Below are 14,579 nucleotides of genomic sequence, written 5' to 3' on the forward strand. Positions count from 1 at the left end.
ACTGCTACTTGCAGTCTGCTGGATTTTGATCCTTCTTTGAGTTATAGCCTGGATCATTTTCGTCATCTCCTTCTTCTTCCCCTTCCTCATCTGCTTCTTCACCTTCTTCATCATAATCATCGTCATCTTCAGTAGCTTCTCCAGTAAAGTATAACACTGATCTTTGGATTACATGCTCATGTAAAAAGTGACCAATTTCAAAGTCTGCAGTGAGGATAGTTTCAGAATCATCATCCAGATCTCCATTCTCAGGAACTTCAGGAGGGGCAAAAAAAATTAAAGAAAGAAACTGTTTTGGTCACAGTACGAACTGTCCCACGTGGGTCCCTTGTGTTTCTGCTTCTTCTTAATCGTCTTCAAAGTGACATTCTTCCCTTTTTTCCAATCTATCTGGCACCCTGTACAACCCATAATTTCTGGTCCATCAAAAGAAAAGGGATCACATTAATCTGGTTCTGACCTCATCCTCTGTGTCTTTGTCAGCACTTCATTTGTGAAATATTCATTGTGAAATTCTAAGACAAAACTAACAGGTTGATCAGCATCCTTAATATCACTTTAATATGTTTCAAGTGCTTTAGAATAGGTTCATCATGTTCCTGAACCACATCACTGAGCAAGTCAACATTCTTAAAAACGGACAACCAAAACTCAGGAATTCCCTTGGGATCTTCTTTTTCTTTATCCTTTTTCTCATTGTCAATCCTGGCCTTTTCTTTTAGCTCCTCCAAAGTTTCATCTTCGTCATCTGGTTTCCATTCGTATTATTCTTCTGTAGGTTCATAAATGGCATTAATGATCTCACATTGCTTATCAAACAGGGGCTGATAAAGAACAGCACACTTTCTTTCAAGGTCATGAACTTCCTCATAGAATTTGGCTTCTATTTGTGCACATTTAACTTGAAGGTTTTTGAGAGCATTCACTCGTCTTATAACTACCCTAGGCAAGCTTTCAATGTATCCTGTTGGTGTTTCTACCAGACGATCAAGTCTTTCTTGAAGGGCTGCAAGAATCTGAGGATTTTGCATCATTTGAACAGTCAGCTGATGCACTTTGATTTTTGTTTCTTCACCAGTTTCTTCTTCTTCTTCTTCTTCAACATCATCCAAATCTTGATCAAGTTCAGACTGTTCTTTGTTGTCGATGTCTGCCGTGTTGTACAAATGCCAAATATCGGTGGCTAGCACAGGGAGCCAGGCAACCTGAGCTGCGCAGGCAGTGACTCAGGGCGGCGGGAGGAGCAAGAGGCGGCGCCTCGAGCACATGGCGCTAGAAAAGGGAACCATAGTTTAACCTAGACATTAATAAAGTTGGTTGAAGAAGCAAAGAGGGAACCTATATCCTGTGTTAAAATTTGCAGATGCTTAACTTTCTCAGTAAAATGACGATGGCAGTTCTTAAACAAAAACAACCTTCAAAAAGAAAATCATGCTGCTTCTAGATAACTTACAACTAATTTAAAATGAGTAGCAAAATAAGTTGTAATACTTACTGACTCTAGGTTTTAATAGATGCAGAATTGAATTTTAAGTGCCTATGACTTAAATAGCTGAATAAAAATCCTATGTAACTGGCATGTGCAAGTGTATCTGTATAGTATTTTTTCTTTAATACTTATGAGTGAAATTTTCAATGACCTTTTTTCCAATAACAATATGGAAAGAAGGAATTTCCTCATATTAGGCTTTTTTTTCGTGGAGTTTAATATTGAGACAGTGCTGTTGATTACTAAATAATCTACAGTTCCTCAAGTAGTCTACAGCTGGGCAAATATGAAATATAATTGTTTTTGCCCACCTCTTGAAATAGATTTGATAATAATTAAAATATTAAAAGTAGTAAGTAGTGCATAGAAGTCACAAACTAAATTTTAGCACCTTTTTCCTTAGCCTTCCTACCAAGAAAGCAAACAATTTTAACAGATTACCTTCTTTGGATAGATCATGCCTTATTTTTCTTCTAAGTTTAAAACACTCCCTTCATTGTTTAACACCTCATTGCAACTGACATCTCCCCTACAGCTTGAGTCAGCTTGAGGCTTTGCTATGTAATTAATGCATAATTGAAACCTCCTCCACACAATTATAGTACTGGCTGTATCCCATAGCTCATGTTGGCATAGATTCTGTTTGGTTTCATGTAAAACTGAGGATTCTTCAGTTTTCTAGCCCTTCAATAAGTAAATGAAATGAGACAAAATAAATCCTGCCCTCACCTTTAACATTCTGAGTAACAAGATCAAGGTTCTATTATGGAAGTATTAAGAAGAGCTTTGACATTTATAAACATGATCTTGAGGGACCGTGAGCTTATTTAAAATAAACTGGTTGGATGGGGCTTGTGATTCTGGCCATGATGGTCCTCGCATAGGGCAGAGTTGCAACGAGAAGAGATTACACAGAGGGAGTGCCCCAGAGATAGACCTCGAGTTCCCCTTGCATCAGTCAGACAGTGTTCAGCATATGTATATGGGGGACTACTTAAGGCCTGGGGAAGAGCTGCCAGGAGAGCAGATGGAAGCTCCCACTGGACCATGAATGCTTCATGTACCCAGCTGCCACAGCAGTGCAGAAGGGTTCAACCACTTTGGAAAACCGTATAGGAATTGATTTATTACATTGAAGATGTTATTGCACCATTTTCTATAATAGCTTACTTTTTTGATGATCAGAGGTCAGCTGTGATAATCAGTACTTGGAAGGATATCTGCTTTCTCTTGTTAAAGGTCATTGTAAATTTGTTTATCTGCTATACCTAGGTGTAGATTTCTTACATATCCCTCTTTGGGATTCATCAGAATTGAATCTGTGAATTTGTGTTTTTCATCAGTTCACAAAGTCTTGGCTCTTTAGACATTATCTCTATGTCCCCCCACTTCTTCTCCCCTTTTTTTTCTCTCTTCTTTCTGGGATTTAAATGAGACATACTATAGACTTTCTCATTTCATCATCTATGTCTGTTATGCAGTTCTGCTTTCCTTCTGTTTCTCTGTCACCTGAATTCTTGATTATTTCTGAAGGTTTAACTTCTAGTTGTCTGTTCCTTTGGCTATCTCCTAGTGTGATGTTGTCTGTTCATTTCATTTTAAAATTCAGATGTCTCATTGTTTCATTTTTAGAGGTTCTGTTTAGTTCTTTTTCAAATCTTTGGTGCTCCTTCCCTTCCCCTTGCCTTTTTTCAATAATTTCTTTTTTCCTCTACATACTTGCAGGCTTGTTTCACAAGTTTTGGTCTTTGATAGCTGCACTGTTGGAAGTCCTTACTAATTGCTTTCTTTTATCTGTTGTTTCATTCATGATATCTCGTTTCCTTGTGTTTTAGGGATTTTTCTTTTTAACTGTTCATTTAGTGGTTTTTTTTGTTTTCATTTTGTAATTTCTATTTGTTCTCCTTGGAATTTTTTCTTGTAGAAATTCTTTGAGTTCCAGAATGAAGATTTGCTCCCCACCCCCCCACCCCCCCAAAGAGGTTTTATTTCTTTTCGTCCATAGTTGGTATTTTCACATTATTTCTTGGTCCCAGGGCTCCTGGACAGGGCTGATCCTTGCGGGGGCCTCTGGGTTGGGATCGCTGTGCAGTACTTGGTGGGGGAGTGGGGACAATTGGAGGGAGCGGGGGCCAGTTTTGTCTCAAGCACTCAGAACTCCACTGTTCTGCCAGGGCCTCAGTGTCCCCACTGGACCCATGGGAGAGGCCAGGATATGTGGTCTGAGGGTCCTTGGGAAATCCACAAGACCTAAAATATTTTGGGACTGTGGCCTGACCACCTTTCAGCATCCCCCCCCCCCCCGCCCCCACTCCTCTGAACAAAGTATTTTCCTTAACTAAAACTGCCTGAAATTTCTGTGAATACAGAAACCACAGACTGATTGGCAGAAAAAAGAGAAGTGGGATAGATGTAACTGGAAATTACTCAGGGCCAGTTCCCCTCCCTGCCTGCTTTTCCTTGTCCCCCTAACCTAACAGCTTGGCCCAGAAGTCTGCTGGGAAACCTGATGCCTGGAGCTGCCCTGGTGGGGACCCCCACCCCACGTGCCTCTGGCTATGGCCTTCACCCCTTTCCCCCAGACTCTTAAGTGGTAGCACTCTGATATGTAGAAAAACAAGACAAAAAACAGAAAAACCCGAAAACCCGGATAGGTCAGTGATGTGGGAAGACAGCCCGCACGGGTGTCTCAGTAGCCTGCCTCCTCCAGTAGTAGAGGGGGCACTCTGAGGGCTCCCCTGGGCCTGGCCCTCTCCTGCAGTTGCTGGAGCCCCATCGGCCACTGGGGCATGAGGGCAGTACTTGGGGTCGTATATCTGCCGGCCCAGGCCAAAGACCTGACCACTCTGGTTGGCACCCTGCATGTAGCCCACCTGCAGGGACATGGAGGAATTGTCACATTTGTCTGTCCCCAGCTTTGTGTTGTAAATGTGCTGCCGGGTCCCTGGAGCTGTCGTGCCCACCTGGCTGTCACACTTGTTGGTGCCCATCTGGAGGCTGATGGTCAAGTGGTCCCAGGGGGGCAGGATATGGTTTTCGGGGTCGTACAGATGCCATCTGGTGCTGGAAGCGGTCATGCCCGACTGGCTGGCACATGTGTCGGTGTCCATCAAGAACCCAGTGACGCTGGCCCACCTTCATGGTGGCATCGTCAGAGTCTCACCCCTGCTTCTCCGAGTTTTTGATGCCAGTGTCCGTGTGCTCTGCATCACTTTGTCTTGGCCTTCCTGGCCAGGGCAAGAAAGAGGCACCTGCATCAAGTTCCCACTTTCAGACAGTTTGTCAGCCTCAAACAGGTTGACGGGGTTCATGCCGTAGCTGACCGTGACCTTGATGAAGTTGGAGAGGTTTTCTGGCTGCTGCCGCTTCTGCATGGCGCAGTTGGTCTTAGGGATTGAGCCCAGCTGCAGTTTATTCATGAGTGTGTCCAGGATGATCCAGTCCTTCAGACCCTTCTGGAAGTCCAGGCTGATGGAGAGGCTGGTCAGTCCTCAATTCAGCTTCGGAGCTCCACCTCCTCCTGAGGGTCGTTTTTGGACTGAAGCCGGTTCTTGACCTCGGCTGAGAGCCTGTGCGAGGGCCCCTTGTTGAACTGCGTGGAGTTCATGGCTGGCGGGCGAAGATCTGCTTTTGTGTCTGATAAGCACCTGGCGACATAGCCAATCCAACATCTATAGCTTCACATTAAATTCTCGGTTTGAGGTTTTTTTAACACCAGATATTGCTAATTATTTTTTTCCCCACAAACTTCAACTTATTTTATTTAGGAGAAAGGAAAGCTGTATTTTTAATCGGGAAATATTGATTAAATTGTTCATTTTTCAAAATAATACAGACTTCAAATCTGGAACTTGTCTAATTATATCCTCTCATTTGCATTTTATATTATACTAAGGAAATTATTTTAGAGATTTGTATTTGTTTAACAAATTTGTTAAACAGTGACTTTAGTCATATTACCCATGTTCCTTCACAGTCATAGAATGTTAAGTGAAATACCTAAATCAAATAATGGTAGAGTCAGTGGATGTCAGAATATTTCTCCAGATTGCACATATCCATCCAGGTAATTATGCAGTTCCGGTTGTTTTTGTTACATAACTTTTTGTGTTAAGTATTAAAAACCAACTTAAAGTAGCTTTATTGTAAAAATAATTGGCTCAACATAACTGAAAAAACAAGACCAGGAGCTGACTGTGGCTCAGATCATGAATTCCTTATTTCCAAATTGAGACTGAAATTGAGGGAAGAGGAGAAAACCACTAGACCATTCAGGTATGACCTAAGCCAAATCCCTTATGACTATACAGTGGAAGTGAGAAATAGATTTAAGGGACTAGATCTGATAGACAATGAGTGCCTGATGAACTATGGACGGAGGTTCATGACATTGTACAGGACACAGGAATCAAGACCATCCCCAAGAAAAAGAAATGCAAAAAAGCAAAATGGCTGTCTGAGGAGGCCTTACAGATAGCTATGAAAAGAAGGGAAGTGAAAAGCAGAGGAGAAAAGGAAAGATATTCCCATTTGAATGCAGAGTTCCAAAGAATACCAAGGAGAGATAAGAAAGCCTTCCTCAGCGATCAGTGCAAAGAAATAGAGGAAAACAACAGAATGGAAAAGACTAGAGATCTCATCACGAAAATTAGAGCTATCAGGGGAACATTTCATGCAAAGATGGGCTCAATAAAGGACAGAAACGGTACGGACCTAACAGAAGCAGAAGATATTAAGAAGAGGGGTCAAGAATACACAGAAGAACTGGACAAAAAAGATCTTCACGACCCAGAAAATAATGAAGTTGTGATCACTCACACTCACCTAGAGCCAGAAATCCTGGAATGTGAAGTCAGGTGGGCCTTAGGAAGCATCACTAAGAACAAAGCTAGTGGATGTGATGGAATTCCAGTTGAGCTATTTCAAATCCTGAAAGATGATGCTGTGAAAGTGCTGCACTCAATATGCCAGCAAATTTGGAAAACTCAGCAGTGGTCACAAGACTGGAAAAGGTCAGTTTTCATTCCTATCCCAAAGAAAGGCAATGCCAAAGAATGCTCAAACATTTGCACTCATCTCACACAATAGTAAAGTAATGCTCAAAATTCTCCAAGTCAGGCTTCAACAATATGTGAATCATGAACTTCCAGATGTTCAAGCTGAATTTAGAAAAGGCAGAGGAACCAGAGATCAAATTGCCAACATCCGCTGGATCATTGAAAAAGCAAGAGAGTTCCAGAAAAACATCTATTTCTGCTTTATTGACTATACCAAAGTCTTTGACTGTGTGGATCACAATAAACTGTGGAAAATTCTTCAAGAAACGGGAATACCAGACCACCTGACCTGCCTCTTGAGAAACCTGTATACAGGTCAGGAAGCAACAGTAAGAACTGGACATGGAACAACAGACTGGTTCCAAGTAGGAAAAGGAGTACGTCAAGGCTGCATATTGTCACCCTGCTTATTTAACTTACATGCAGAGTACATCATGAGAAACCCTGGGCTGGAGGAAGCACAAGCTGGAATCAAGATTGCCAGGAGAAATATCAATAACCTCACATATGCAGACACCACCCTTATGGCAGAAATTGAAAGAGGAGAGTGAAAAAGTTGGCTTAAAGCTCAGCATTCAGAAAACTAAGATCGTGGCATCCGGTCCCATCACTTCATGGCAAATAGATGGGGAAACAGTGGAAACAGTGGCTGACTTTCTTTTTTGGGAGCTCCAAAATCACTGCAGATGGTGATTGCAGCCATGAAATTAAAAGACGCTTACTCCTTGGAAGGAAAGTTATGACCAACCTAGAGAGCATATTGAAAAGCAGAAACATTACTTTGCCAACAAAGGTCCGTCTAGTCAAGGCTATGGTTTTTCCAGTGGTCATGTATGGATGTGAGAGTTGGACTATAAAGAAAGCTGAGTGCCTAAGAATTGATACTTTTGAACTGTGGTGTTGGCAAAGACTCTTGAGAGTCCCTTGGACTGCAAGGAGATCCAACTAGTCCATCCTAAAGATCAGTCCTGGGTGTTCACTGGAAGGACTGATGTCAAAGCTGAATCTCCAGTACTTTGGCCACGTAATGTGAAAAGCTAACTCATTTGAAAAGACCCTGATGCTGGGAAAGATTGAGGGCAGGAGGAGAAGGGGACGACAGAGGATGAGATGGTTGGATGGCATCACCGACACAATGGACATGTGTTTGGGTGGACTCCGGGAGTTGGTGATGGACAGGGAGGCCTGGCGTGCTGCGGTTAATGGGGTTGCAAAGAGTTGGACACCTCTGAGAGACTGAACTGAACTGAACTGAAAAGTCCTGGCTTCTGACACAGTTGAATTCAGTGTTAAATGAAATAAGCATGAGTTGGTGTCTCCATCTCTTAGGCAGGTTCTCCTTCTTCAGGAGCAAAGATGACTTATCAGAAACTCCCAAGTTACCAGTCACCACAAAGAGACAGTGCTCATTTCCCAATAATTCCAGCAAAAATCCTGGGATTAAATCCTATTTGCCTGGCTTGTACAGTGTAACAGGTGTATTTCTGAACCAACCACTGTGGTCAGGGTTAATTTTTGCTTTAAATCCAAGTGAGGTCCAATTTACAATTCTGAGATTTGATTTTTCTTGCAATTGTCAGGGTGTTGGTCAGGGCTGAGTTGAGGTTAGGAAAATGGGTGGGCAGTAGGTTTATTTCTGGTTTACATTATACTGAACCCCCAGAGTCCTAACTTTATGAAAGAAGGAATTTCTGTTAGATTCTCTACTTTGAGCAGAATATGGGCTTTGTCTCCTCTTCCGAGAGTCTAGTGAAATAAAGTAAAAGACAAAACTTAATTAGTTTGCCACTGCCTTCCATGGGTTGAAGTCTGCAGTGTTATCCTGACCTTTTTGAGTCCATTCTTAACTCAGTTCTCTGGCCCAAGAATTCTTTACTTCTTGCTAGCTAGCTCAGAGATGCCTTTAGAATGTTCTTTATAATTTATTCCACATTGAAAAACTTTGACAGTTTCTTTTAAAGTTAAACATACCCTGCGATCCAACCGTTCCACTCATAGGTATTTATGTAAGAGAATGAAATGAAAACATATGTCTATAAAAAGGCTTATACCAGAGTGTTTATAGTAGCTTTATTTGTAATAACCCCAATTTTGGAACTTCCCAAATGTACCACAGGAGAATGTATAAACAGATTGTGTCAGATTCATACAATAGAATTTTGCTCAACAGTAAAAAAGAATGAACTACCAGTATGCCCCCCAGCATGGATAAATGTCAGAAACATTGAATCGAATGAAAGAACCCGGGCATGGAAGAGTACATTCCTGTGTGATTCCACATATCTGAATTCCTAGAAGTCACCTGTGGTGATGCAAAGCAGAGTTGTGTGGTTGCCTGTTGGGGGAGAAGTGTAGGGATTACTGAAGGGTGCAGGAGGAAATTTCTCTTGTTTGTTGCACATGTTCTGTGTCTTGTGGGCGTGGTGGTTACCGTGTGGAAAGGGGTATTTGGTGACACTCTTTGATGGATTGAATCACCTATCTATATCTAGCCACATCAGCTCCATTTCAAGTGATCTTTGATTTATAGTAAAAATTTCCCTCTTATTAGCATTTGAGAAATCAAGGATTAGTGTGGTTGTGTATGGAACCATCGGGAATGCTAAGTGTCACACTCTCACACACTAATTGTGTCTGAGTGTGAGATTCATGCACACCAACTTCTCATGTAAGTGAGCTTGACTTCTGTTTGGCATGCAAAGGAAAGACCCATATTCGGTACATGCAGAGTGAGCATATATTTAAAATAATGTTTTTGGTTTAAAACTATCATTTTAAAAGTAATTTCAAAGTACAGTTTCTTTTCTCACTTAATGATTGTTGTGGAATCATTTTGTCTCCTGTTTTTGAAAGATTTGTTCCATCAGATGAAAAGAAGAAACAAGGCTGCCAGCGAGAAAATGAAACTCTAATTCAGAGAAGAAAAGACCAGATGCAGCCAGGCGGCACGGCCATTAGTGTCACAGTTCCTTACAGAGTAGTCGACCAGCCCCTTAAACTGATGCCTCAGGACTGGTGAGTTAGTCGGTGCTTTTACAGAGTCCTTCACTTTTTGTGTAATTAACAAATACTAGATTTTATCATGAATTCTAGATATTCTATCCTTGAAACCTGTGTTAGTGTCTAATTTAGTCATCAATAATGTTAGCATTCTAGTATCAAGTAAATATAATTTGGACGTCTGTAAGAAGAAGCATAAACTTGTGGAAAACAGTCCACTTGTCCAGTTATTCTGGATCAGCTTTTGGAACAAAATTTTCAAGTAGACTAGTGTTGTTTTAGAGGGCCTGTATTTTAGATTTTTGATTTGGAGAATTCAGATTTTCCTTGGTAAAGAAACAATAAGTGAAAGCATTGTTACTTTTATTGTGAGGGAATAATTTAATGAAAATAATAACATCATCATCCCAGTCAGTTCTTTTATTGAATTAAAATATCCTTTAATAAAATATTGACCTATTTATAATATAAAGTGCCTATATATTCAGGTACATGAATTACCTTAAATTATTTCGTTAATCTAAGCAGAATAAAAATACACAGTCTGAGTGTGCATCTCTCTGATACAGAGAGTGTAACACATTGACTCATAAGCTGAAATTTACCTTTGACATACTCGTTAGTCTTCAGATATTAGAAAATCAAGCCAGTGAGAAGACTAGTATGTTAAAATTTTAGTGAAGAATCAAGGGCTCTCATATTAGTATTCTGTCCTAGTACCTAACAGAGATACTTTGAGTTATATATGAAGTGTAAGATGAGAATTTCAGGTATGTTTAAAACTTGTAATAAGTAGAAAGTTATGTCATCTGTATGTTTGCACATATTTGCAGAAAGCAGTCATACAGTGTGTGCAAGTGCCATCACTGCATTGTACTGCTTTCGTATATTAGCTTGGGCCCTGGCCATTGGTGTCATAACGTAGGGAAGGTGTTTTCCTTACCTTTCTTCTTCTCTTCTCTGTTAATTGTCCTTTCAGGAATTCACTGGGAGTGGTATTTTTATTGTACTGCTCCCCTGCTAACCCTGTGAGACACTGAAGGGTCTGGGTGACCTCTGTCTGACAGACTCCCTTTTGTCTGGCAGGCACCTTTGTCCTTCAGCTAGTGTGTGCTGCAAGTTATGTCGTAAAATTAAGAGGCCATTTAATAATGTGCTCTATTCTCAAAGATGGTTTAGGCAGTGTGGAGCATATATCCTATGAAATTTTTAATTTAAGATTTAATTTTAACCTTAAGAGATTTTGAGCTGTTAAGAATTTTAAGCTTTGGTTTTTCACAGTAACTTTGTTGCTGTAGGTCTTTAACTTGAAGGTAATCTTGGCTGAATATTCTGTTGGATGCTTAGAGTCTCCATCTAATGCAGTGATTATCACAGTATGGTCTGTGGTCCTGTGGGCATTTCCAAGGGCCCTTTAAGGGAATCATGAGGTCAAAACTGTTTTCTAGTATAACAGTGAGCTGGCTGTTGTCATGATTTATCAGTCCCCATATAGGACAGTAGTGTAACAGTGAGCTGGCTGTTGTCATGATTTATCAGTCCCCATATAGGACAGTAGTGTAACAGTGAGCTGGCTGTTGTCATGATTTATCAGTCCCCGCATAGGACAGTAGTGTAACAGTGAGCTGGCTGTTGTCATGATTTATCAGTCCCCGCGTAGGACAGTAGTGTAACAGTGAGCTGGCTGTTGTCATGATTTATCAGTCCCCGCATAGGACAGTAGTGTAACAGTGAGCTGGCTGTTGTCATGATTTATCAGTCCCCATGTAGGACGTAGTGTAACAGTGAGCTGGCTGTTGTCATGATTATCAGTCCCCGCGTAGGACAGTAGTGTAACAGTGAGCTGGCTGTTGTCATGATTTATCAGTCCCCGCGTTTAGGACAGTAGTGTAAAACGTAGCTGGCTGTTCATGATTATTCAGTCCCCGCGTAGGAAGTTTAGTTGTAAACAGTGAAGCTAGGCTGTAAGATCATGATTTATCAGTCCCCGCATTGGACAGTAGTTGTAACAGTTGAGCTGGCTGTGTCATGATTTAATCAATCCCCTCCGTAGACAGTAGTGTAACAGTGAGCTGGCTCGTTGCATGTTTATCAGTCCGCCGCATAACATTGTGTAACAGTGAGCTGGCTGTTGTCATATTTATCAGTCCCGCGGTTAGGACAGTAGTGTAACAGTGAGCTGGCGTTGGTCATGATTTATCGTCCCCGCATAGGACAGTAGTAACAGTGAGCTGGCTGTGGTCATGATTTATCAGTCCCCGCATAGCGACGCTAGTGTCTAACAGTAGCTGGCTGTTATCATGAATTTATCAGTCCCCGCATAGGACATAGTTGTAACAGTGAGTAGGCTGTTGTCATGATTTATCAGTCCCCGCATAGACAGTAGTTGTAACCAGTGAGGCTGGCTGTTGTTTATCATGATTATCAGTCACCCGCATAGGACCAGTAGTGTAACAGTGAGCTGGCTGTTTGTCATGATTTAATCAGTCCCGCATTAGACAGTAGTGGTAAACAGTGAGGGCTGTTGTCGATGATTTATCAGTCCCCGCATAGGACAGTAGTGTAACAGTGAGCTGGCTGTTGTCATGATTTATCAGTCCCCGCATAGGACAGTAGTGTAACAGTGAGCTGGCTGTTGTCATGATTTATCAGTCCCCATGTAGGACAGTAGTGTAACAGTGAGCTGGCTGTTGTCATGATTTATCAGTCCCCGCGTAGGACAGTAGTGTAACAGTGAGCTGGCTGTTGTCATGATTTATCAGTCCCCGCGTAGGACAGTAGGTACAGTGAGTGGCTGTTGTCATGATTTATTCAGTCCCTCGCGATTGTAGCTGGCTGTTGTCGATGAATTTGATCAGTCCCCGGCATAGGACAGTAGATGTAACAAGTGAGCTGGCTGTTGTCATGATTTATCATCCCCGCGTAGGACAGTAGTGTATACAAGTGAGCTGGTGTTGTCGCATGATTTATCAGTCCCCGCAGTAGGACTAGTAGTGTTAACATGAGCTGGGCCTGGTTGTCATGATTTATCAGTCCCTCCGCGTAGACAGTAGTGTAACAGTGAGGCTGGCTGTTGTCATGATTTATCAGTCCCCGCGTTAGGACAGTGTGTAACCAGTGGGCTGGCTGTTGTCATGATTTATCAGTCCCGCATAGGACAGTTAGTTAACAGTGAGCTTGCTGTTTGTCATGATTTAATCAGTCCCCGCATAGGACAGTAGTGTAACAGTGAGCTGGCTGTTGTCATGATTTATCAGTCCCCGCGTAGGACAGTAGTGTAACAGTGAGCTGGCTGTTGTCATGATTTATCAGTCCCCGCGTAGGACAGTAGTGTAACAGTGAGCTGGCTGTTGTCATGATTTATCAGTCCCCGCATAGGACAGTAGTGTAACAGTGAGCTGGCTGTTGTCATGATTTATCAGTCCCCGCATAGGACAGTAGTGTAACAGTGAGCTGGCTGTTGTCATGATTTATCAGTCCCCACATAGGACAGTAGCGTGACTGGTGCACAAGGTCAGTCATTGGCTCCCCTCTCTCTCTCTTCCTACCCTCCTCTTCTCCACACTCCTCCCCCCTCCCCACTTCCTGCCTCCTGGTCTCACGCATACTCTGCTGTTCTGTCAAATGGGGTAATAGATTACCTCACAGGAGTGTTTTGAAGACTAAGTGTGTAGACATGAGTAAGCTGTGTAGACCAGCACTGGCACATAGTGAATGCTTGTAGTAAGTCTTACCAGTGTTGGTTATTCTTGTTAACGTTATGATTTTGTTCCCACTTCTTTAGTTGTAGGCTTAAACTGTTTATGGTAGTTATTTTTATTATAATTTCTCAAGTTAATATTTTGTAAACTAGTGAAATGTAAGGGCCCAGAAAGAGATTTGTGCTTTTTTAGGAAAAGAAAGTTAAATGTCTGGGAAAAACAAGTTGCTTTAGCACACACGCACACACAAATTAGAGAATTCGAAGTGAGTGAAATAGTTGTAAAACAGTTGAAAAAGTTTAAAAGTTTATGTGGTTACTGTACACAGATTATTTTCCAGATAATCAGAAGAATTCAGGGTGTTGGAGCTTTAGTGAATAGTGAATTCAAAATAGTGAACTATTGTAATTTATAATATTTTTAATTAAAGTGAAACATTTAAGAATGTTTGAATTTTAAATGATTTTATTTTAAAACCAACTTTTTCAATTAACAGATACACTATTGTTCCCTATTACATTAGAAAAATAGGCCCACTAATTAATAGATCAGGCAGAGATAAAAGGCTGAAAGGATCTCATGTAAGGACTGTGCACGTAATTATGTTTAAATGACTTAAGTGTTAAAACAATGCATAGGAAGCGTAGCAGTCGTTAAAGTACTCTACTGGTGTAACATAAAGAGAAGCGATAGTCATGCAGCACTATGTTATCTCTTTGAAGTGTGGACAGAAGACTCCTGCAGGAACGATGGTGAGACTCTTTCACTAAGGGTTCTCAGTTCAGTTCAGTCCCTCAGTTGTGTCCAACTCTTTGCAACCCCATGAACCACAGCACACCAGGCCTCCCTGTCCATCACCAACTCCCGGAGTCCACCCAAACACATGTCCATTTTGTTGGTGATGCCATCCAACTATCTCACCCTCTGTCGTCCCCTTCTCCTCCTGCCCTCAATCTTTCCCAGCATCAGGGTCTTTTCAAATGAGTTAGCTCTTCCCATTACGAGGCCAAAGTATTGGAGTTTCAGCTTTGACATCAGTCCTTCCAGTGAACACCCAGGACTGATCTTTAGGATGGACTGGTTGGATCTCCTTGCAGTCCAAGGGACTCTCAAGAGTCTTCGCCAACACCACAGTTCAAAAGTATCAATTCTTAGGCACTCAGCTTTCTTTATAGTCCAACTCTCACATCCATACATGACCACTGGAAAAACCATAGCCTTGACTGGATGGACCTTTGTTGGCAAAGTAATGTCTCTGCTTTTCAATATGCTCTCTAGGTTGGTCATAACTTTCCTTCCAAGGAGTAAGCGTCTTTTAATTTCATGGCTGCA

General features: G+C 41.6%; 1 protein-coding gene and 2 pseudogenes across 1 annotated transcript in view; 1 reads left to right on the forward strand and 2 right to left on the reverse strand.

The window, feature by feature from the left end:
- Window positions 1-14,579, forward strand: part of CDC73 (cell division cycle 73) — a 102,602-nt gene that overhangs the window by 72,149 nt on the left and 15,874 nt on the right. Inside the window, exon 14 of the mRNA XM_043484745.1 lies at window positions 9,400-9,561. Coding sequence (XP_043340680.1) covers window positions 9,400-9,561 — 162 coding nt within the window. The remainder of the gene's footprint in view (window positions 1-9,399; window positions 9,562-14,579) is intronic.
- LOC122452281 lies at window positions 5-3,780 on the reverse strand (annotated as a pseudogene).
- Window positions 4,179-5,096, reverse strand: LOC122451808 (annotated as a pseudogene).

This window comes from Cervus canadensis, chromosome 13, assembly GCF_019320065.1.
Source record: "Cervus canadensis isolate Bull #8, Minnesota chromosome 13, ASM1932006v1, whole genome shotgun sequence".
Lineage (NCBI taxonomy): Eukaryota > Metazoa > Chordata > Mammalia > Artiodactyla > Cervidae > Cervus > Cervus canadensis.